We start from the raw sequence: 24,096 nt of genomic DNA on the forward strand, positions 1-24,096 counted from the left end.
TTTTAACCCTTTTATTTTTAAAAGCTTTTGTTAGACGCTATCCTACGAGTGTCCTTGGTGGTCGTGTAGAACGTTGATTAGCACGTAAATTCAAAGAAGTTATCACGGACGAGCCGTGTACAAAAAAACTTACACCCGAGGTATCTAATAACTTTGTTTCTGCTCGTTGTTACTGCTACGAGCGTTGAAATCACCAACTTCACATTCGTTGTTATAGTCTCATCGTCGAGTTGAAATTATAAGCATTTTTTGCTATGTGGCAAATCTAACTAAGACTCGTAGGTCGGGATCAACCTGAACACGAGGAGCATGTTGACCACTGAAAATACGAGACAGTAACTGTGTGACACGTATTCTAACTCACGAACGAGTTAGTTGTGTAAAAAATTGAAAATCGTGGACAATTCAAACGTATGGTCGAACTTCAGGTCACATTTCAAAATAAAACATTTTAGAAAACGCAAGCGAGGTACGTCGTTGAAAGCAAATTGAACTGTGTGTGTTCGGTGTGTGGCCGAACAAGTTTGAATTTCACGTGAGTTGTGTTCGGTCGACAACAACGAGCGTTCACACCAACTTCACATTCGTTGTTATAGTCTCATCGTCGGGTTGAAATTATAAGCATTTGTTGCTATGTGGTGAATCTAACTAAGACTCGTAGGTCGGGATCAACCTAGACATGAGGAGCATGTTGACCACTGGAAATACGAGACAGTAACTGTGTGACACGTATTCTAACTCACGAATGAGTTAGTTGTGTAAAATTTGAAATTCGCGCACAATTCAAACGTATGGTCGAACTTCAGGTCACATTTCAAAATAAAACATTTTAGAAAACGCAAGCGAGGTACGTCGTTGAAAGCAAATTGAACTGTGTGTGTTCGGTGTGTAGCCGAACAAGTTTGGATTTTACATGAGTCGTGTTCGGTCGACGAAGAAAAACCTCGTCTAAGGTACGGTAAAATTGAGTCTATCAGACAGAATTCTATTTAAGGTATGTGGTGAGGTTGGTTGTTAGTTGTCAATATCAATGATTTCTCTAAAAAAGGGACGAAAAGGTGTGAAGCAAGTCCAAAGAGCTTGAAATGTACAGGCATGATCGGCGCTTACCATCTGGAAGACTGGGCTGAAATTGTCGTAAGTTTTCGTTTCGATTTCATTCCCATTCCGATTTACGCTTCAAAGTTCTTATTCTTCAATCTCGCTCTCTGCGTTTTTCATTCTCCTGTTAAGGTTTGCCTAATTTCTTTTTATTTTTCATATTGGAGGGAACAATTACTATGTTCATATTGTGTTTTATGAAATCTGGTATGATTTTTTTGTTGTGTGTGTGTGTGTGTGTGTGGAAATTTATGGATTCTAGTTCTTTCATTCATTCGTATATTTTNTCTTTTGTTGTGTGTGTGTGTGTGTGTCGAAATTTATGGATTCTAGTTCTTTCATTCATTCGTATATTTTCTTGAAATTCTGCCCTTCTTTGTTGTTGTCGTATGCTTTGCAATCGTCTCTGAAATCGGTCGTCGGTTTCAGATATCGTATGTTCGTCTGCGTCAGATTTCCATGTTTGTTTGGGGGGGCGGCAGTAAGAGTTTAAGGTCACAGAGTTGAGAAATTTGGCGATCGTTCCTTCAAAGTTCGAAAGGGAGGGATCAGAAGAACTTGGAATTTTAAGGGTGTTCAGCACGAGAGAAGGAAGGGAGTGGTGAGCGAAAGAAAATGGGCAAAATACCATGTTCTTTTTGCCGGAGCAGTAGTCGTCGCCGCCCTAAGAAGGCGGCTCAGTCGTTACTGTCCCCATTGCCTCAGCCACCTTCGCAGACTGGCGTCTGCTCTCCTCCCATTAACAATAATGGCAGCGGCTTGGTCGGTAGTGGTGGTGGTGGGGCCATGGGAAAGGTGAAGAAGAAGGCTGGAGGAGCTAGGCTGTGGATGCGTCTTGACAGGTGGGGGCAGACGGAGCTTATAGAGTGGGACAAGAGCGCCATAATCCGGCGTGCTGCAATTCCGGCCAGGGATTTGAGGATTCTTGGTCCTGTTTTCTCACAATCCTCTAACATACTCGGTAAGTTTATATTTTACTCTGCAATCAGTTTTGAACTATGGGTTTACTCTGTAGAAGTGCTGTTTGTTGCCTATCTTTGTATCTTGTTGCCCATTTCGACTACTTCTAACGTGGGAGAGTCGCTGGAAGCTAAACAACTCGTTTTTTTCTTATGAAAAAAGAATGTGTGAGATCCCACATTGGTTGGAGACGGGAATGAAACATTCCTTGAGGGTGTGAAACCTCTCCTTGGCCGTGAGGCTGACGGCGATATGTAACAGGTCAAAGCGAACAATATATGCTAGCGGTGGACTTGGGCTGTTACAAATTGTATCAGAACCAATCACCGGGCTCTGTGCCAACGAGGACGCGGTTCCCCAACGGGGGGTGGATTGTGAGATCTCACATCGGTTGGAGAGGGGAACGAAGCATTCCTTATAAGGGTGTAGAAACCTCTCTCTAGCAAACGCGTTTTAAAAACTGTGAGGCTGATGACGATATGTAACAGGCCAAAGCGGACAATATCTACTAGTGGTGGGCTTAGTAAAACAATTTTAGTTGGCTTTGTCTTCTTCAAATGATAGAGAAACATGGGAAGAAAAGCTAGAGTTTGAAGAAGTAATGTCGTGTGCAATTGTTTTGGCATTCCATCTCAAATAGTCTGTTCATGTTCTTTGTTCATTGTAAGAAACCATAAACAACGAGTAATTTTTAAGCCATCTCTTGATCATGCGTGCACCTATTTTCTTGATTTGCTTGCTCTTGTTTTCCACTTTTTTTTCCAGAGTTTAAATTTGAGGAACCATGAACTCAGGGTTGTCTTCGAAAATTCATGAATGTTCGTCGCTAGGTGAAGTCTAGAATTCTGTTCTGAATCTCTTTGGTATTCTTGTAGCCAGGGAAAAGGCCATGGTCGTTAGTTTAGAATTCATAAAAGCTATAGTTACTGCTGAAGAAGTTCTACTACTTGACCCTCTTTGCCAAGAGGTTATTCCATTTGTGGATAAGCTAAGGAAGCTACTTGCTAAGATGAGTTCATCTCAAGTTGAAAATGATGTTAATGTTTCGAGAGGAGGAAAGCGGTTGCCAGTTTCCGAAGCTGTTGATGAGCAGTATGAGCTGCCGTTCGAGTTTCAAGTTCTTGAAATTGCATTGGAGGTTGTTTGCATATACTTAGATTCCACCGTGAAAGACCTTGAGAGAGATGCTTATCCAGTCCTGGACGAACTGGCTATGAATGTCAGCACCAAGAATCTAGAACGTGTGAGGAGCTTGAAAAGTAATCTTACTCGTATTCTTGCACGCGTTCAGAAGGTGTGCTCAATTCCTATTCTTTCTATAATCTCTTTACAATTCTAATTGTTTTTGTTTCCCTTAATAATATTTTGCTCCTTTTTAATTAATTATATTCGACTCGAGGTGTTTTCTTCGTATTAATGCTATGTTCCTTAAATCTCGTAAATGGTTAGAAATTGTTTTAGGTTGTTGAAGTTGGAATATCTAGGACATGCAGTGTCTTGATGTGAGATCCCACGTCGATTGGAAATGGGAACGAAACATTCCTTATAAGGGTGTGAAAACCACCTCTCCCTAGTAGATGTGTTTTAAAACTGTGAAGTTGATGGAGATACGTAATGGACCAAAGCGGACAATATCTGCTAGCGGTGGACTTGGGCTATTACAAATGGTATCAGGGCTAGACACTGAGCGGTGTGCTAGCGAGGACGCTGGCCCCCAAGGGGGGAGTGGATTGTGAGATCCCACATCGGTTGGAGAGGGGAACGAATCATTCGTTATAAACGTGTGGAAACCTCTCCCTAGTAGATGCGTTTTACAACCGTGAGGTTGACAACAATACGTGACGGGTCAAAGTGGACAATATTTGCTAGTGGTGGGCTTGAGCTGTTACAAATGGTATCAGAGCTAGGCACCGAGTGGTGTGCCAGTGATGACGCTGGGTGACACAATCGCACTTTCGAAGGCAGCGAACTAGCGATTGTGCGGCACTCACTTTCCAACGACAAGTGAGCTAAGCCAATTTGTTCTTGCGTCGCCTACGGCCAAGCGACGTATGATCGAGCCTCTAGCCTCGATTTTAAAATAAGGTTTTAGAAAACGAAGAGAGAAAGAGATTTTCGAAAGAGAGATTTTAGAAAGAGACGTTATATAAGCAAGCAAGAGAGATAACAACGGCTTAGCATATATAACCTTGGGTAGGGAGAAGTTGACAACTAGTCATATCCTCCTATAGTACATCCTGAACCATTTTATGTCTGGCAGGCCTAGACATGATATTTTTTAGGCGTCATATGCCCTAGAACTACAAAAGGAAAAACACTAGAATGAAAAGACATGACAAGGGTTTGGCTTGTCATGGGCATGCGGCCATGGGCAACACGCCCTGGACGAGCATGACCGTGACACTGGGCCCACAAGGGGGGTAGATTGTGAGATCCCACATCGGTTGGAGAGGGGAACGAAACATACCTTATAAGGGTGTGGAAACCTCTACCTAGTAGACGTGTTTTAAAACCGTGAGGCTGACGGCGATACATAACGAGCCAAAACGGATAATATCTACTAGCAATGGGTTTGGACTCATATACTTCTCGTCCTTCAACACTTTGGTCAGCCTTCAAACCGAGCAATGTTATCTCCTCTTCAATTAATATTGACCTCTACTTGTAGGACCTTATTTAAAGTCTACCCTCCTTGGCTTACCACCCTTTTAAGAAAAAGGCTAAAACACCTATTTGTCCAGTCCGATCAAAAACTTCCTTAGATTTAGACAATGAACAGCTCAAGTCTTTTTGTACTTGTACAATTTCTGATAGAACTCTTAGATTTTATGATTGCAGGTGCGGGACGAGATAGAACATCTATTAGATGACAATGAAGATATGGGACAACTATATTTGACAAGAAAATGGATACAGAATCAGCAGTCCGATGCTTCGCTGGGAGTAGTCGCTTCCAACAGCACCACTGCCACCGTTCCTCATCTGCGTCGACTTAGTTCCACCAGGAGCGGAAGTGCAGTAACCAGCAATCTTTCGGATGATAATGACGTAGAGGATCTGGAAATGTTGCTCGAGGCATACTTTATGCAGTTGGATGGGACTCGTAACAGGATATTATCGGTGAGATCTAAGTTTCTTCATCATATCATGATTAAATTCCATAATCTGGCAATAACACGAACAATGTCGTCGTTCTCTCTGATTTTATTTCGTTCGGGTGCAGGGGTCGTAAATTACTAACTTTGTAGTTGTGTGCCCCATGTGAACATGAATCTAACTGCAAATTACAATGGCTGTAGTTGTGGTGAGCCTTGTGGCTGAAGATAACCATAACGTCAAGAAAGTAACTTGTTCCAGCCTTTAGGCTATGTTTCTGGGCTACATACTTTGGGAGTGCTTTTGGCTCTGCTAAAAGTCTTGAGAATAATACAAAGATGCCTTTAAAAAAAGTCGAAAAGTATTTAAAGCGCTTTGTTAATACGCATTCTTTACTGCCAAAAGCACTTGTTTCAAAAGTCGTTTTAGTTTAGGGTCGAGTTTGAGACTTGTATTAACCTCGTCTCGACGCATGCAGGTTAGGGAATACATCGACGACACCGAGGATTACGTCAACATTCAACTTGACAGTCAAAGAAATGAACTCATTCAGTTTCAGTTGACACTGACCATTGCTTCATTTGCCATAGCTGTCGAAACCTTAATCGCCGGGTTGTTTGGTATGAACATCCCTTGTATATTGTACGAGACGAACGGGATATTCGAGTACTTTGTCGGAGGCGCTTCAGCAGGGTGTTTGTTGATTTTCCTGCTTATTTTTGGGTATGCAAGATGGAAGAAGCTTCTTGGTTCGTGATTTCACCTCGTCGTTCAGCATGTTCGAGCTCGTGTTTTAGATCAATAAAACGAGTTCTTGTATGTTTATTATGCATCAGTCATCACAGTATGCCATAAGCTGATAGCCCATTTGGTTACTATTTGATACCTCTTCCGTATTGCATACTAAGTTTACAAAATTTTCGAAAAAATATCGATATATTTATGAATAAAACACTTATGGTTGATATTATATTTACATTAGTGACATTTTTTGTCGTTTTTCTTACGTTTAAATTCATCTCTTATGACGCCGTCGAATTTATGGATATATGAAAAATGTCGAATGAAGACACCCGATTGGTCCGACTTTTCCAAATTTGCCCATCACGACGAAACCTCTCCAACTCGTCTTCTTCCTGAACCTGTATTGGGTAGGACGTCAAAAGTCTCTTTAAAGCGGCCTATTCAAAGAAGATAATGGGCGCACTTCAATCAAACACGGCAAACTCGTTCAAGAAGAAGTTGAGAGAACGAATGGTATAAACGTGAAGACTCGAGAAATAAATTTATAATATAATATAAAATATATTTAACCAAAAAAAAAAAAAAAGGAAAAAAGAAAAGAAAAGTAAAAACTGAGTTGGCCAATTAGGTATAGAGACAACAAAAGCTGGACATGAAAATGTATAAATATTTTATTTATTTATTTTTATAATAATTAATAATAATTATTATTAATATTATTTTGATAATTAGTCTAATTTAATTTTGCTGTTTTTCAATCTAAGCTTCCGGCATCTGCACCCACTTAATTTCAGTCTCAGACAGAGAGAGAGAGAGAGAGAGAGAGAGAGAGAGAGAGAGAGAGAGAGAGAGCTCAGCATCTTGAGAGGTGGGGGTGAAAATCCAAACCCTAGAGAAAAGGTAAAATTTCTGAGAACATTTTCGCCTTGAATTCGTTCCTTGTTCGCGTTACGCTTCGAAGATCTTCGTTCTTCAATCGCCATAGAGGTTTGTTCTTTTCCTCTCTTTCTCTCTCTCTCTCTCTCTCTCTCTCTCTCATGTTTTCCTTCTGTTTCTACAAAATAGAGGAATTGTTTCCCATTTTTCCGCTTCCACTTTATTGAATTTGTTCTGATTTTATGCAATTTGTTCGCCAGTTGTCTCGTCGGCCCTTCAAATCTCGCCTTTTTGTTTGATTCTCTTCCTCTCTGAAACTGTTCTTTCAATAGGATTTGAGTTTTTTTATGCATCCTTCAGGTTTTATTTTGGTTGCTGAGAAAATGTGGGAGGGAATTGAAGGGGAGGCTTTTACATCTTTTTCTTGAGGCTGGAGCCTTGAAAATCTTATTTTACAGAATCATCCGAATGTATCTGTTTAGTGGAGGAGATAATGGTTGATATCGATCTTCTCTGCCTAGTTTTTAGTTAAATGGGTAAGGGTATGGTTGTGTAAGATTTCAATTTTCATTTGATCTTTTTTGTTTGGACGGGATTCCCTTTGTTTTGTTTCTAAATTAGCTACTCCCAATTTTTCATAATTTGTAAAGTTTTGGTGTACAGCTCCCTTACTATTTGATGTTTTTTGGCTGATCTGCTATCGATATTGTCCTCTGTTGTTTAGTACCACTTCGTGGCGTAGTTAGTTCATTGTTTCAGCGAATTGATTTGCGTTCGAGCGAGCAGCATAAACGTGTACATGGCACAATGTAGATAAAAGCAATACATTGTTTTAGCATAGCTGAAAAGAGTTCTAATTGTGTTTGCAGATGTTTCTTGGACTGCCCTTTTTGTTGCTTCTTAACCTTAATCTATCGACCATGTCTGTCTTGTTCTGAGATAGTTCTTATCATGTTACAGGAAAAGGAGTTTCTCGTATTTCTTACTATGGAGAATTCTAAAGGGTCATCCAACATCAGAAATTTTATGAGTTCTGGGAAACATGCACTACTCCCTCCCAAAAGTCCCTTTCCGAGCATTTCTCCATCATATACTGAATTTGTTCCTAACACTGTTATCGGTGCAAAAGCTGTTCAGAGACCACGAGATGGTAACAGCTACCATCAAAGAACTTCTTCCGAAAGCATTTTAATAGAGGAGCAGCCTTCTTGGCTTGATGATCTCCTCAATGAGCCAGAGACCCCTGTTCGCAGAGTTGGTCATCGACGTTCGTCGAGTGACTCCTTTGCATATACAGATGCTGCCAATGTTAATTTTGATAGTATCACACAAGAAGATTTCAAATATGCAAATGCAATTCCTGGACACTCATGGTTATCTCAAGAATTTGATCATCAAAGGGATGCAAGGCATGCTTCATTCTATACTGAAGCGAATATAACAAAACAGAAGAATAGGGTGTGGGAATCATCTTTATCTACCATGAATAATCCTATTGCTCTTCATTCTCCCAGGGCGAACATTGTTATTCATACCTCAGGACCATTAAGCGCTCCGCAGGAAGCAGATGGTTTGCCTTCTACAGCAAGTGAAAAACAGGATCCAGTTGAGTCTGGTTCACACGATCCAAAAGTCTCTTCTGAAAGGAAAGATGTTTCTCATGGAAAATCATCTTCGTCTGATACAGAAAATAAACGCGCCAAACAGTATGTATATGATGTTTTGCTTTATTTTAGTATCTGCATATATATACTGAAACTTGGTTAACATCTTGACCAAGAGTGCTTGTTTTAGTTGAATATCCCTATACAGAAAATAAACGTGCCAAACAGTATGTATTTGAAAATACGGATTTCTTTTATTAGAGAAAGAAATTTATAACAAACATAATGGGTTGACCTAGTGGTAAGGGTCATGAGTATAATATAAGACTGAAAGGGAATGAGGTTCAATCCAAGATGACCACAACCTTGAATTTATTATTCTACAAGTTTCTTAGGTGCCCAATTCTTGTAGTGTTAGCTTGTGAGAATAGTCGAGGTGTGTAAGTTGGCTTGGACACTCACGAATGTCAAAAAGGAGAAAGAGAGAGAAAGATAGTGCCAACCTTTCACTTCAAAGAAGAATAAGAAACACAAAGGGAGATGACACCTTCTAATTCTAGTGGTGTAACCATAAGATGGAAAATAAGGACATTTCTTTGAATAACTTGATATTGTCCTTGCTTGTGCTCTATGATTGAAATTTCACAGTGATGGATGCCACAGTAGAGGTCGTTGGATTCCATTATGTGGTCACTAGTAAATTTTTTTGGCCGCAAGACTTAAATGTGAAATATCATTTGAGTTTGTGGATTATGAAATGTTGCATGGTCCTGATCAATATCCTAAACTGAAGAAGTACATTGAAAACGTGTTTGCCATTGGTTCATATTCTAATTATACTTATAATGAAGTGAGAACAATGAAAATAATGACAGTGCAGTACATTTCGTTCTCATGCTAACTATCCCTATCTTGATGATCAAACATAGAATTTTTGTACATTTCATGTCCCATTATTTATTATGCTATATATTGCTTGTTTTCATTAATCTGACATTGGGATAGTTTTATTGATACTTAATAATGTGGTTCCTTTATTTACGAGTGGAAACTTCCTGTTAATTGCATTTACAACTTCCATTTGATTTAATTTTGATATCAAATGATACAGGCAATTTGCTCAGCGTTCAAGGGTTCGGAAACTTCAATATATAGCTGAGCTTGAAAGGAAAGTACAAGCTCTGCAGGTCAGTATTGGATGCTGAAATTATGAATTAGTAGGTTCATACAGTTGATGTAAAAGGTCAAATATCACCTCAACATTTGTTATTCCATAGGCAGAGGGCTCTGAAGTCTCAGCTGAGCTTGAATTTCTCAACCAGCAGCATCTTATTCTTAGCATGGAAAACAATGCTCTCAAGCAGCGGTTAGAGAATTTAGCTCAAGAGCAGCTAATTAAATACTGTAAGCTCCTATTCACGAGTTGTCTCTTTTTCTGTGTAGATTGATAGATACATAGTTATACAGGGAAGTAGGTAGACAGATTTGATACACAGGTAAATATGTAAGTATGTAGGTAGATTCGATATATAAGTAAATGTTACTTGAGTCATTAACTGTGGTATTTATCTGCAAACAAACTTCATGGTACTATTACATAGAACTTTTGACAGAATTATGATGCGCTAGAAAGAGATTAAGGAAGGGTATTCTTTCCCGGTAAATGATTTCTGTAGCTGTCTATCTTTTGATAAGGAAACCGAGCAAGGAATTTCATTCGATGAGAAATAGATAAGAAATCAACCCAAACCCAAAACCAAACAAAACAAAACAAAACAAAACAAAACAAAACAAANCTTTCTTAAAGAACACTAATTAAAAAGGTTAGATCTTTAGTCCCTATTTTATTCTTGTATTTCAAATTATTTCATTTTAGTTCGTGTACTTGAATGATGTGACATCATTTGTAATCTGATATGATGCTATGTTGATCCTTACATTCAGCAAGAGATAGACATGCAAGGAGTGTTGGTAAATTTTGTTCTCAAGTATATAGACCAAGTTGAAACATATGAAGGTGTAGGGACTAAAATCATACTACAACAAAAGTACTGGGACCCATTTAAAATATGTTTATCTTTATATTTTTATAATTCTGAAATTATGTGTTTGGAATGGATGCATAAACAAGTTATTAAATAATTTAGAAGTGTTGAAACTTCGTGATCTAAACTTGATATTACACTTGCATGTGAACTGAGAACTGTTCTGATTTATCGCATGTGAGTAACTCCATTACAATTCTTGTCTTATCTTCATTGATATTGTTGATCAAGATAGATTTACTACATTGACTAGCGATTTCTTTAATAATCTTCATACATGGTGACTAGTGACTTACCTTCTACTCATGATCTCATCACTTTACATTGACGTTTAGCTTGGAACAAATGCCTATATTTGCTTTCTTAAGTGGAGTTTGTGGTGCATATTGAGAAGACCATCGTGTCGTTGGCTCGGCTTCTAGGAGTCCTAGTATTGTTTTCCCTTCTTGACGGTGACTTCCTAACTATTATTTTCCAGATGAATTTGTAACCGACCTTTTCCTTCGGTTTTATTGAACGGTTGAACTTAATTGTGTATATTTCAGTGCTAATGTCGAACTTAGTTGGGAAAACTATGTGCACTAGTATTAACATCATAAAAGAGTTGCCACTTTGTAGACAATTCCATGCTTTGAAAGAACTCTTGGATGCATGTTATGAGTAGTACAATGTCCTCTTATTTCTACAAGAAAGCTAAGAGATGAACTATGTCCAGTGGAGCAGGAAGTACTGGAGAGGGAGATTGGAAGGCTAAGAGCTATGCACCAGCAGCAACATCAGCAGCAGCAACATCAGCAGCAGCAACATCAGCAGCAGCAACAACCTCAACAACTACGACCCTCTTCTAGTCATCGACGTAGTTCAAGCAAAGACCTCGACAATCAATTTGCGAATCTTTCTTTGAAGCAAAAGGATTCTGGTTCAAGTCGTGACCCGGTAACAGGTCCAGTGCGCAGTTAGGTTTCTGGTTTGGCTTCAAAAGTGTTGTGCCTGGGTAATTTTTGCCGAATTGGTGAACGAAAACGATCGTCCCGTTGTGCAAGACGCTGCTGCTGCTGATCTCTTCCAGTGTTGGTACCTGTCTGTGTCCCTCCTCTCTGCCTTTTAATTCTTTGCCGCTGTTTCCTGGCTTTTCTGGAGTTAACATCTTCATATGCATGCATGCACCTGGTGGTCATTGCCGTTGTTTTGTTTGTTCTACATGGGTTGTGTGGCCTACCGGAGGTGGTGGTATCTGTATGTACTGTATTATGTCGTCTAATCAATTATGATCCACATTAGTTGTAAGCAAGCACCATTTTTTCTTTTCTTTTCTTTTCTTTTCTTTTTGTTTCATCCAAAAAATTCACTCTCTTCTGTGCTGTTTGGACAGACATTCAGTACCTGTAATGCATTATGGTGAGAAATAACTTGTGATTTCCAATGAAATCCTTGATTTACTCATGCAATGCTTCCTACACTCTCTTCTATTGAAGAAAAAAAAGAGAAAACATGTGATCTAATAGATGATATTGAATAAATTTTGTTCGGTCTAGGTCCTCTTAGATGCAAAATCAAAATTTTAAGTCGAAAGTTTAAGAATTTTTTCGTAACGATTCATTCGTAGGATTTGGGATTCTCTCGCGACATGATCATGTTATTTCTTCCTTCTAAAAGTGAAGGCTTGTGAGCTCACAAACGACACACCATGTCCCTTGCAAACTAGACGTCACACACACTCCTTGTAGAGTCTTTGTAGACAAGACGAAATGCCCCTCACTTGGACACCTTTGCGACACACCATGTCCCTTGCAAACTAGACGTCACTCCTTGTAGACTCCTTGTAGACAAGACGAAATGCCCCTCACTTGAACACCTTTGGGACACACCATGTCCCTTGCAAACTCTAAACGTCACACTTCTTTTAGACAAGACGAAATGCCCCTCACCTCGACACCTTTGCACTTCAGTGCTCAACCATCTTGTCGCCTTGTACCTCACAGGTAGCTCCTTGCCCAACCACCTTCAGTAATTTCTTAAAGTACTTACATATAATTCTTTATGTGTAGCTAGTGTAGCTAACCATCGCAATGTCAATTTGAATAACCCGACAACCTAATCCAATTTAACTCGAAAATAAGAGATTGAGATTGGGTTAACTTATAGGTGGTAGATGGCTCAATAGTAGCTAGAAAGTGTTCAACAATTTAATTTTAAAAAATTATTTTATAAAGTAGCCAAGATCTCCACGTGGATTTTTCTGGAGTATTATTATTATTATTATTATTATTATTTTTCAATTCATATATAATAATTTGTTGGACATCGCGAGAGAAGGAGAGAGAGAGAGATAGAGAAATGCCTCAACCGAGCAAAGAACCCTGCAAGGAGGAGGCGTGCGACATTCAAGCTTGTTTCTCCAAAGCTATCGTTCTTCCTCACAAGTAAGTTTAGGTTAAGATTTTTCTTTGAGTTTGTTTCCCGAGGAATCTGCGACGAAAGAATCTCACGTTTTTAGGCTGTTCGTCGATGTTTGATGTTGTTCGTTTGAGTCATTTGCATGAATCGGAGGATCGAAGGATTGGATTCGAATATCTTTCTTTTTATTCTCTGTTTTACTGTATCTCTTAACGAAAAATTCTGGAATGCTATGTTATATTCTTTCTGTTTTGTGCTTAGTGTTTTTTCTTTCCTTTGAATTATCCATATCTGCTTTCTCCGACGGATCAAACAAAACGTGAATCAAGCAAGAAAACAGAAAAGCTTTCCGGTTTGATTCCTCGATGTGGTAAACATTTGGTTTTATAATTATGATCTGTTTTCTTTCCTCCTCATGCTTGGTTCATTGACGGGCGTACTTGGACCAAGTATTGTAATCCTTGATTTGGGAATTTTCGGATAGCTTACTGAGGTCTGTATCTGTGCGTAAGAGTTTTGTATAATTTTTGTCGATTTGAACTATCTTTCATTCGTTTTTGGAAATTGAGATGTGTTTCCATGTATTTCTAATATGATATTTAGAGATAAAGCTTATTCTCCATGTTCCGAAGACCAATCTTCGTTTTTTGACCAATAGGTTGCTCAGTCACGAATGATGTCTTCATGATTAGAATTGAAGGAAAGCTTTTCTGTTAAGTTATGGTTTCGTATGAACTATTTAATTCTCATCCAGCTCGTGTATATTCTACTCTGAATTTCAGCTCCATCAATTTGTTCTTGAGAATCACCAAACTTTCACATTTCCTAGTTATGCTTGTTTATTTAGGTACCGATCGATTGATTTTTTTTCTTGTTAATTTTCCTTTATCCCTGCCAGGTAAATAGGATTTTACTGAAGATCAACTTCCACATTTCCTAGTTATACTTGTTTATTTGGTGCATTTGTGCTGGAAAGTTGTTAAAAATGTATATAATCGATCAACAGAATTCTATTTCGGACAATTAGATTTTAGTTCAAAGTTTTGAAGTTCACTGGTATTGACATAATACACATCTTCAGGGATTCATGTAGATACTGAGATGAGACCTTTTGAACCTTCTAACAGCAAGAAGTGGACCAGCAAAAGAAGATGATTTTCTTGGGCATTTTCTAAGAAGGTCCAAATGAGTGATAGTTCTGCTTAAACTCCTAAAAAGATAAGCAAATAAAGAGACCCGACCGATCCGACTCCCAATCCCTAGTATCCAGCTTCCCTTTGATTGGCCTTAAGTCCCCAAGAAGTTTCAATGTTGTCCCGTTTAGCCACCTCTCTGTTTTGTTTGTCACAGCTGCTGCAAACTGGGGAATGTAGAAGGCCAGGTTAAAGCACTCCATTCATCTCTCTTCCCAAAATCTAAGTTCATCCCATTTTCTAGTTGGGGAGAATGGATAAACACGTTGGTTTACACTAGAGGCATATAGATCTCCTAGTCTCGATCCTACTGCATTACATGGTTTGTAATGATGTTGAAGTTTGATACTTTACCGAAGGGCCTTAGATCACAGTTATACATGGGACATTATTGTTCAGCTGTAACTTTTTAGGAAGTAGAAAACCTATTCCTTCCTGAGGCTTTTTCTTTGACCTTTTTTCTTCATTAACGACCTTTGAAAGAGAGCAGGGGTGCTTTTATATCTGAGTTATGCGTAGACAAACATCCTATAATAGTTTAAGCAACCTATTCCTTGGGAGGAATTGGGATATTTTCTTAATCTATGCACTCGTTGCTTCGGGAAATGCCTGCTTGTTTTCATGACTAGTCTGCATTGTGCCAATGCCCGTAGTCCATGTTTCTTAGATCTATGCAACCAAATTTCAGCTTTAGATACTCTCACAAAGTGACCATAGCTCGCATAAAGTGTACTCTCTCAACCATTAGGTTTGTATCCCCGCCCTGTGTTGAACTCTTAGATATTCATGAAATTTCTCTCTTTGTTCGTGTGATGGGGAAAGGCCTTTAGATGCAAATAATTCGATATGCTCCTAAACAGTTTGTGCATTGGCATGATTGCAGGTAAGTTGGGGCCATTCAGCTATTGCAGCATTACTGTGAGAACTGTGATTACAAATCAACACATTGTGCTTCCGTTTCTGACCTCTTAAAGCAAATGCCAAAAGGTTGAGAAGCCAGAAGTCTTGATTCAAAACAAGTCAGATGCAATTTAATCTTAAATGACACACCACATTAGGTTTTGCTGTTAACTCGAGGCAACAATGAAATTACCATTACTTTACAAATCCATCACCTAGTAATCCTTTCTAAGAATGTTTTATTTCTTTTTCTCCATGTTAAACCATGATACAGATTAACGACTAATCTTGTCTCTGTTTCAGTTCTACTTTCAATTACTGGAAAGAACCGATTAAACTCGGAGGATTGCAACAAAGGAAAGACTTGCGTTTTAGATATACCGAAGCTTAGAAACAAAGGGAAATTACAATCACCTTGAGCTCTTGAGTTTAGGTTAAACTAGTCATACCCCACTCCTCAAAAGTGCTACCTGCTTGATACAAACATCACGAACCCATATTTAAAATGTGAATGAAGAAGAAAACCAAGGCAATTTTCAGAACACTAAGAATGAAAATGGCTGAATAGACGGTCTAAGAACAGCTATATCCGTGCATTTTAGAAAGAGACCGAGCGAGTTCTGATATGTGGGGAGAGGCAATATGTATTACCAATTGATGAAAAAGAATTCTGTTGGCTTGCATCTTTCATATGGGATTTGTGTGAGGTCGCAAGATCTTGTGTACAACGGCAATATGCATTACCCCCATTGTCAAGTCTAGGGAGACAGAATGGGAAGTGAAAGAAAATTCTCACCTTTCTATCTTTACTTATATCCAAAAAGGAACATCTAGGGGGTAGAAACTTGTGATAGAATACAAGTTGATGTCGACATGAAACCTGAACATGCTCATACTTTCAAAGGATCAAGGCAACCTCGAGGATTCTTGTCGTCTGAGAGGAATGCCTTCTCCACCACTAAACCCATCCTCTTCGGCATGCTTAGAGAGACGTATCGATAAGCTCGCCGATGGACCTGTAACAGTTTGCAAAGTTATGGAATAGATTCAACATTTGTGAAAAATGATATATACAGCTATGATCAATGTACTAATAATGACAGTTTGTTTTTGTATACATGTATCCTGGTATAGACTACTATTGATAGGGATGGGGTAATCCCAAGTGTTCGAGATGTTTGTTTTACGTGTCAGGATGAAAACTTAATAATTAAAACCCCTTATGATCTCCTAGTGCTGGCTTTGAGTGGACAAAGCCTCTAAGGAAACGAGTGGGGTATAGTGTGTCTACCTAAGCTATAAATAAACAAAGATGAAAAAAAAAGGACCAAATTTGAAAATGACAGCATAATTTTAAGGAGGCATACCATCAGCCATGTCCTTTGTTTTATGAAGAAGAAAAGTTCCTGAAAGAATGGTTACAAATCCACACATCTCCGTCACAACCTGCGTTGGGCTCTGCCTGTCCCAGTCCTGAAAGAAGTAATTCAAAAGATGTTGAAAAATACCTACATTTAAATATGTGGAGGCAATAATCTAAGAGAGAGAGAGAGAGAGAGAGAGAGAGAGAGAGAGAGTTAAATATGAAGAACACCTAGCTAGAACGTAACAATGTACTGTGGCTTCTAGATCCATCTATAAACTAGAACAAAAAACACCATGACTCAGAACCAGACAAAGCAAGAAAGCAAGGATATACATGCATGCAAAACTCTGAACATTTCTCATTGATAAGATCCCATAATGTAGTGTGCTATGAATTTTTTTTTTTTTAAACAGATCAAAATATGTTCGATCACTTTGTACACGTTTAAAGAAACCACAATCAGCAGTCGGGTATACCTTAAACATTATCACACTGGCCAAGATGGTAAATGATGTGAACATAACGTAGTATATCGGTGACACAACAGCTGTATTAAAAGTGTCGAGTGCCTGCAAACATAGAGAGGAGAAATATGTTGGCTAGATGAGATCATATAAAAAAGGTATATATTCTTTAAAACGATTGAAAATATACATTCATAAGAAAACATAAGTTCAATCAAGAATACCCAAATATATAAACTAGCACCAACACATCCAATCTCATACATAAAAATGGTAAATATATATATATATGTATGTATATATATATATATATATATATATATATATATACAACTTCTTTTTGCTTGTCTACCAGCGAATTGGATTACGTAAATTCTCTCCCATTGGCACTAATGTCTAAAACAGAGTAATAAGAAAGATCTACAAAGAGAGTACTATTTGGAAGCTAGGCCAATCACCCTTTTCCAAATAAGGACATCCATAAGGTAGGAGTCCACGCAACTATCTTGACTTGCTCAACGTCTTTCGCGTCAAGTTTGCCTCATAAGGACCTGAAAATGTCAATCCAATAAATTTTCACCTTTCACTTGAAAGGATTCCTGCGCAAAGTCTGGATAAGTCTCTCTCTAACAACTCTTGGGAAGCACTGTTGAATTTCAAAGATGTTTAGGGTAGTCACCGCCAACTTGGCACAAAAGCACATTGAGAGAATGTGAGATCCCACCTCAGTTGGAGAGGAGAACAAAACATTCCTTATAAGGGTGTGGAAACCTCTTCCTGGTAGACGCGTTTTAAAACTTTGAAGGGAAGTCCAGAAGGGAAAGTCCAAAGAGGACAATATCTGCAGGCTTGGGTTGTCACAAATGGTATCAGACAAAACATCGGGCAGTGTGCCAGCGAGGACGCTGGGCCCTCAAGAGGGGTGGATTGTGAGATCCCAAATCGGTTGGAGAGGGGAACGAAGCATTCCTTATAACGGTATGAAAACCTATCCCTAGCAGACGCATTTTAAAGCCTTCGTTTGAGGGGAAGTCCAGAAGGAAAAGTCCAAAAAGAAAAATATCTACTAGAGGTGGGCTTGGGTTGGGCTGTTACAGTGATCCAAGGTTCCACTCACGCTTTCGCAAAGGATGCACCAGCTAGGAGATATTGAGATGTTTGTCTGGATAGGCTTTCCGCACTGTCTCATTTGTGAGGTCTGCTTTCCTGCATATAGATCAGATGAAGAAGTTGATTTTTTTGAGGCGCTCTTGGTTCCAAATATGCTTTCCTCTAAGTCTTTTCCAATTACCAAAACAGTGAAACCTCTCTTCCATTGAGATGAAGGAAAGTACAAAAACCCAATACCACAATAAATGAAAGGAAAAAACAAACGAAAAGCACAAATGAAAAAAGGAAGAGCAAATGCACTTAACAACCACGAGGAATCAAAAGAGACAAAAGTCCTTAAACAACGGAGACGTCAACCCTGCACCAATTCCTTCATATAACTTTGAACAACCCACATCCTTCCGAACTCATGAAATAACAAAACAAACTGGAAGAACTAAACAAAACCTACATTGAAAGTTCTTCATTTTGACAGCACAACGCTTGCCACTGCCACAGTAGTCTCGTCAGTATTGACATTGATCCCTCCAAGTATCAAGGTTCACTGATGAAATGTTCTTGCTTCAAATGATCTTTCTTTGTGTTTTCTTTAGTAAGAACACTTGTGTTTTATGATAGCTTCATGAATCACTTTAAGAGTTCACACCCTTCTATTCTATCTGTGGATGGATTTGGCAAACTCATTCATCTATCACTCAAGCTTCCTTTTTTCTTGATCATTGACAATCGGGACCTATATAGCTACCCTTGGGTTACTTCACCTCCCTAAAATCGCTTACATTCTGTTATTTCAATCGCAGAACCACCCCCCCCCCCCCCNAGAGAGATTCCAGTGAATCTCTCTCTCTCTCTATATATATATATGTATGCATGCAAAAAGACTCCGGAGATCAAATTATGAACTTATGGACCACAAAAATACTATCATATAAGGATACAGGGAGTAATGCTAAATTTGTTTCTAAAAAGATTAAAACCATAAATGAGCACTACTTACCTTGTTTAAATAATTCATTTGCGTAAGCACACAAGTGATCACAACTAAAGTAAATATCCAGGTTTGAGGATATATTAGCTGGTTCATTCCTGATAATGTTAGCTTCAAGGCAATTCCTATTGCTTTCACACTCATGACCTGTCATTAGATATTCAATTACAAAATCACTTGAAGAAGAGAAGGAAAAATTAGAAATTAAAAATTGCAGAAAACTTCTAAAATTATAAAGATAACGGGGATGGCAAGATGGATACATACCGACAAAGATCCTACAAGGGAACAAACACCAATGTAAACCATAATGTGAGTCTGGCCATATTGTGGTATAAAGTGGAATATAAGTATAAACACAGCTGTCATGACCAAAGCTGCATATAATAGAAAGGCTGCCAAATAAAAGTTCATTATTATTACCAATATGTTAGTTAAATCAAATAAGTAACTGGATTTTAAACATCATTCCCAGAGAACCAAGATATAGATATGAAAAACAAGGTTTAAAGTTTTTCTCTCAACTCATATCACCCATATATTGTGAGCTTTAACAGTTAAGAAGAGGCGGCTAAAAAAGGTGAAGTAAACAGTCCTTTACTTATATATAGTTTTTTATGAAAGTCTTATACTTTATTGTGGAGACACCAAGTAAGGTCTACTCGTTTAATAGGGGAAGTTAAAAAGCTTATGGTTACACTGGTGATAAAAAAAATTAAAAAAAAAACTTGTCAACAGTTCTCTGCTTTTTCACAGACTACATAAAGTTTAATAATTTCAAGAGCACAATTCCAAGCAAAAAANTTTAAAAATTTTTAAACCTCCAAATTGCTTCATTCAACATTAATAAGAGGATATGCTGAGAGTTTTTCTTTCTTTCTTCTCTGCCTCCCTCCTTCCCTCTCTCTCTCTCTCTCTCTCTCTCTCTCTCTCTCTCTCTCTCTCTCCCCTTCTCTTTTTGTTCGTCTTTCTAATAATATGGAAAAAAAATATTGTTGATTTTTTTTTTCAAAGGGCATCCATTCACAAGAATCTAAAGAACGGGTCCCAGCACTTTAATCTTATTCATCCCAGATTATTTGAGTTATGCCTTGAAACAGATGCATGGGTCACCAATGTGTTCTCTCATCCTCTCTTATGGGAAATATTAAATTAAAAAACAAATAAAATAACCAAATCACTATTAATCAGAATCAATGATATTTTAAAGAGGACAGCATTCACAGTAACGAAAAGTTACCTGGTTCCATGGCCATTTGCCACACTTCAGTTACAGATTCAATTTCACGTTCTTGAGGAGCATGGAGCACAATGGTTGTGGAACCCACTACACAAAGAATACAGCCAAGAATTCCAAAAATATGCAACCTCTCCCGTAATATAATATGCGCCAGCACTGCACTGCAAGACATCATGATAATGAGTATAAACAACCAAAACTTCTAACTTAATCTGTGCAACTTCAGACCATACCTGATAATTATGCTAAGAGCACCAAGTGGGGTAACCAGTATCGCTGGAGCAAATGCATAAGCCGCAAAATTAGCAATTTCTCCAACAATCACTGTAGAAATAACAATTTCCACGTTAGGATTTCCCATAATTTTTCCAGTTTCAAAACCTTATCCTTTCATTATACATCTGCGAATTTGAAAGGATTATACGCTTTGCAATAATAGTCACCAAGCAATACTAATCTTAGAGCATAAACATTGATTTCTAGGTCCACTCGGGAAAAAGAAAACCCATGCCCCTATGTTTTTCTTTATCAACTAGGATTTGCAAAAAAGAAAAAAAAAATTGCTTCATTGCTGTAAATTTATTAAAACTAAATGCACTGAATTGAGAAAGAAGCCAAATCCCGAATCACTTGTTCGCAGAAAACGTTTGCTTAATAAAGGAACATCTATTAAACGAAATGGCCATGGGGCCTGGTATCAAGGACTGATGAAAAAACTATTACAAATAAATTCCACAATCTGTGGAAGATCTAACAAATAATTTCAGTAATCTCTATTTAGTGGTTACATGTTTTTAAAAGAAATATGCCACGTCTGGCAGAGAAACAAATAATAAAGGCCTTTAGTATAAGCTACATTATAAAAAGTCAAAAAGACTTACTTGTAATCATGCCCACCCACCAAAGAGGTTCGTACAAGTAAGAATAACCTCCAACTCCTGACATAAATCATCACATCAATTACAGTAAACCACGCTAGATAACAGTTACCATGCACATAAAGCATGATAAAGATAAGAAAGCAGCAACCATCAACTTCAAAGGCATGAGAACCTTCATCAAACATAATAGAAAACAAAACTTGAAGCCAAGAGGATAAGAAAAGGTGCCAAAGGGGGATTGGACATCCCCATGAAGCCAAGAGGATAAGAAAAAGAAATCCCAATCGGCATAGATTTGCATCAAATCATAATTACGGAACTATTGATCAGCACGTGCAGTTTCAATACCATTGTGAAAGGCTACTGCCCAGAATGATTCCAACTCAAGAGCACTTCTTAATCAGAAGAGACGATTAGACAAACATCTTGAAGGTTCAAACGATACAGAACTCAATTCATCACAAGTAGCCTATATAAGGAATTAGACTTTTGGGGCTACTCGTCTGCCAAGGAACAAATGGTAGTTAAGAATATATCTATCTGTTTTACAGTGTCTGGAATTTTCGGTGTGCAGTCTGTACTTGGAAGGAGTTTAAATAAACCTTTTTTTATTGGCAATGAGCATCCAAATAAGAAAATACTATAATTGATTGACAAATGGATACAATAGATCCAATTTCACAATTCAAATCAAGAAAAGATCGTCGAGAACCTCATTAATAGTGTGACCCACCTCTAATAACGGATAAGTCAGGGCATGAAATGCCGATTGCGACATTCATGACATTCATTTCTAAGAATTCGATAAAGATTCAGAAGCAAAGAAATCCAGGAACTACATTAACCCTTAATTTGGAAAACTGAAGCAAACAAGAAGAAAGAGTGAGATACCTGCTCTGACTCCAGAAGCGCCGGCTTTCTTCAAACCCTTTTTCTTAACAATGAAGCTAGCACCAATAAAAAAACTAGAGGAAAGAGCAAGAACCAAGCCCTTAATATTATCAGAGGACATGCCCTCCCGCCAGCTCGGAGTTTGAGTGGTTGCCATGGTCGAGAGAAACCCTAGCTTCGAAGCTTGGAAACCATATCATAACATCATCAATGAAAAAAAAAAACACACTTCAGAAGGACACAGCGGCCAGAATGCTACTGAATCACTTCGAATTGGAAAGAGAGGAAGATAAGGGGATTAATGTCGGATCTTAGAGCGAGAGAATCTGAGATCGGGATTGTCGTGGAGACAATTGTCGGCGCTCGAGACTGGTGTTGAAGACGAGGGAGGAGATTACTTGGATCCGAAGAGAGAGAGAGAGATCCAAAATCTTGATTTGGTTTTACCAAAATAAAGACTGCTCTCCGACTTTCGTTGATCCTTTCTTATCTTTTTCCAAAATTCCTCTTTTTGTTCGATTTATTTTATTTTATTTTATTTTTTTTATTTAAGAACTCATAATGGGTTGCAACAACTTATCTTAATTTCTCTTAAATTTTGTTTACGTAGTTGGTCGAATCCAACCTGTTTAATTGGTTAAGACGTATATCTTTCTTAAAAAATTAAGTATTTATTTTTCGATTATGTTAAAAAATACGGGCAGTAATGTAAGAGGTTGGAAAATTTTATTTTCTTTCGGGAAAATAAAATATTCTTTTAGACCTTAAGTTTTGAGTTAGTTTTTATTTGAATTTCGAGTTTAATTTTCATTCGGTACTTTAGTTTCAAAATGTTACGTTTTTCTCGAGTTTAGTTTTCATTTGGTTCATGTATTTTACATTTTTACCCTCGAAGTTTTAGGCCGGCTTATTTATGATGCTTGATGTTTACTTTTAGTTAATTAATTTAAATAAACTTAATGTAAAAAATTTGGTTTTTACACTTTTACCCTCGAAAATGTTACGTTTTTTTCGAGTTTAGTTTTCATTTGGTTCATAAATTTTAGTATTTTACATTTTTACCCTCGAAGTTTTACGTATGCTCGTTTATGATATTTGATGTTTAGTTTTAGTTAATTAATTTAAATAAAATTTTAATAGTGACAAAAAAAAATTAGTGAAAGTAATTTAATTATTCTAAATTAATTAATAGTAATTATCATCAATGACGAAAAAGTAAGTATTTAATGAATATCAAGGGTAAAAATGTAAATCTCAAAACCCAGAGACCAAATGGAAACAAAACTCAAAACTCGAGAGTAAAAAATGTAATATTTTAAAACTTAAGCTGTAAAATTTAATGGTAAAAGTGTAATATCTTTACACACTAAATGGAAACTGAACTCGAATATTACTTTACATTTTCCATCTCAAGAAGATTAGAACATATTTGGAAGGTAGACGTTTATTTATTTAGTGTTGTTATTAGGACCAACTAGATCAATCCCATCGTGTTGGTAATCATGTAGAGTATATAGGGTAGTCGAGGCACCAAAAAATATGTTTGGTGGAACTCAAATTTAGGTGATGAGTATGATACAATTTACCCGAAACTAGTTAGGTTGCATTATGTATGATGAGTGGATGGTTCAATAAAAATGGTATTAACTTCTTACCTAACAAAGTTCATTTGTATACGAATATGGTAAACAGATGGATTAATCTTTGCATAATTTGCGAGGATTAATCTTTGCATAATTTGTGACTTTGGTTAAAATATAATAAACAAAGGTTCAATATAATTTATTGCTTAGGCTAGATTGTAGAAGGAATATTCAAGAACGGAGAAGAAAAGTTGAAGATTTACGAACATATTTATAGTCATCTACATCCGATAAGATACTTTACAGAATCTCTAAAGTTTTCAAATTTATGTCAAATAGATCTCCAAACTTTAAAGTCCCTCCCTAGTTGTTTAGGCACAAAACCGAAAGTTCAAAAGTTTATTTGATATTTTCAACGTTAAAAAATTTATTAGATACAATATAAAAAATTTAGAGACCTCTCCGTTCAAATTTACTCTTTGAATTGAGTTTATAGTGAAGGTTTTAGGCCAAGAACGATGAGTTTATATTGAAGGTTTTAGGCCGAGTGCAGCTCGTTCGATAAATTTAAAGCTCTTACCATTTTCAAAAAAAAAAAAAAAAAAAAAAAAAAAAAAAAAAAAAAAAAAAAAAAAAAAAAAAAAAAAAAAAAAAAAA

At 37.5% G+C, this 24,096-nt stretch overlaps 3 protein-coding genes and 1 pseudogene across 7 annotated transcripts; 3 read left to right on the forward strand and 1 right to left on the reverse strand.

Annotated features, from left to right (window-relative positions):
- The first annotated feature begins 1,030 nt into the window (after positions 1-1,030).
- Positions 1,031-6,133, forward strand: LOC111809963 (magnesium transporter MRS2-4-like). Of its 2 annotated transcripts, none has more exons than XM_023696460.1 (5): positions 1,031-1,137; positions 1,531-2,062; positions 2,937-3,355; positions 4,900-5,181; positions 5,636-6,133. In XM_023696460.1, the coding sequence occupies exons 2-5, from the start codon at positions 1,717-1,719 to the stop codon at positions 5,912-5,914; spliced, it is 1,326 nt and encodes a 441-aa protein (XP_023552228.1). In that variant the 5' UTR covers positions 1,031-1,137; positions 1,531-1,716; the 3' UTR covers positions 5,915-6,133. The 2 variants fall into 2 exon arrangements, with proteins under 2 accessions (XP_023552228.1, XP_023552229.1); XM_023696461.1 differs by lacking the exon at positions 1,031-1,137 and adding an exon at positions 1,144-1,233.
- A 572-nt stretch (positions 6,134-6,705) lies between these two features.
- LOC111810313 (uncharacterized protein At4g06598-like) lies at positions 6,706-11,874 on the forward strand. Of its 3 annotated transcripts, XM_023697008.1 has the most exons (6): positions 6,706-6,888; positions 7,738-8,186; positions 8,292-8,483; positions 9,493-9,568; positions 9,659-9,785; positions 11,142-11,874. In XM_023697008.1, the coding sequence occupies exons 2-6, from the start codon at positions 7,765-7,767 to the stop codon at positions 11,384-11,386; spliced, it is 1,062 nt and encodes a 353-aa protein (XP_023552776.1). In that variant the 5' UTR covers positions 6,706-6,888; positions 7,738-7,764; the 3' UTR covers positions 11,387-11,874. The 3 variants fall into 3 exon arrangements, with proteins under 3 accessions (XP_023552776.1, XP_023552775.1, XP_023552777.1); XM_023697007.1 differs by having other exon boundaries at positions 7,738-8,483; XM_023697009.1 differs by having other exon boundaries at positions 7,738-8,483; positions 9,663-9,785; positions 11,142-11,200.
- Positions 11,875-12,737: 863 nt separating this feature from the next.
- LOC111810158 lies at positions 12,738-15,364 on the forward strand (annotated as a pseudogene).
- A 178-nt stretch (positions 15,365-15,542) lies between these two features.
- Positions 15,543-22,351, reverse strand: LOC111810157 (probable magnesium transporter NIPA4). 2 transcript variants are annotated; one of them, XM_023696757.1, is made up of 9 exons: positions 21,857-22,349; positions 20,966-21,022; positions 20,318-20,408; positions 20,085-20,245; positions 19,112-19,239; positions 18,854-18,991; positions 16,759-16,851; positions 16,284-16,389; positions 15,543-15,932 (listed from the first exon to the last, which is right to left on the reverse strand). In XM_023696757.1, exons 1-9 carry the CDS (start codon positions 22,011-22,013, stop codon positions 15,823-15,825), a joined length of 1,041 nt encoding a protein of 346 aa, XP_023552525.1. In that variant the 5' UTR covers positions 22,014-22,349; the 3' UTR covers positions 15,543-15,822. The 2 variants fall into 2 exon arrangements, with proteins under 2 accessions (XP_023552525.1, XP_023552526.1); XM_023696758.1 differs by lacking the exons at positions 15,543-15,932; positions 16,284-16,389 and adding an exon at positions 16,468-16,558 and having other exon boundaries at positions 21,857-22,351.
- Positions 22,352-24,096: the final 1,745 nt, after the last annotated feature.

Source organism: Cucurbita pepo, chromosome LG14, assembly GCF_002806865.2.
Source record: "Cucurbita pepo subsp. pepo cultivar mu-cu-16 chromosome LG14, ASM280686v2, whole genome shotgun sequence".
NCBI classification, from domain to species: domain Eukaryota; kingdom Viridiplantae; phylum Streptophyta; class Magnoliopsida; order Cucurbitales; family Cucurbitaceae; genus Cucurbita; species Cucurbita pepo.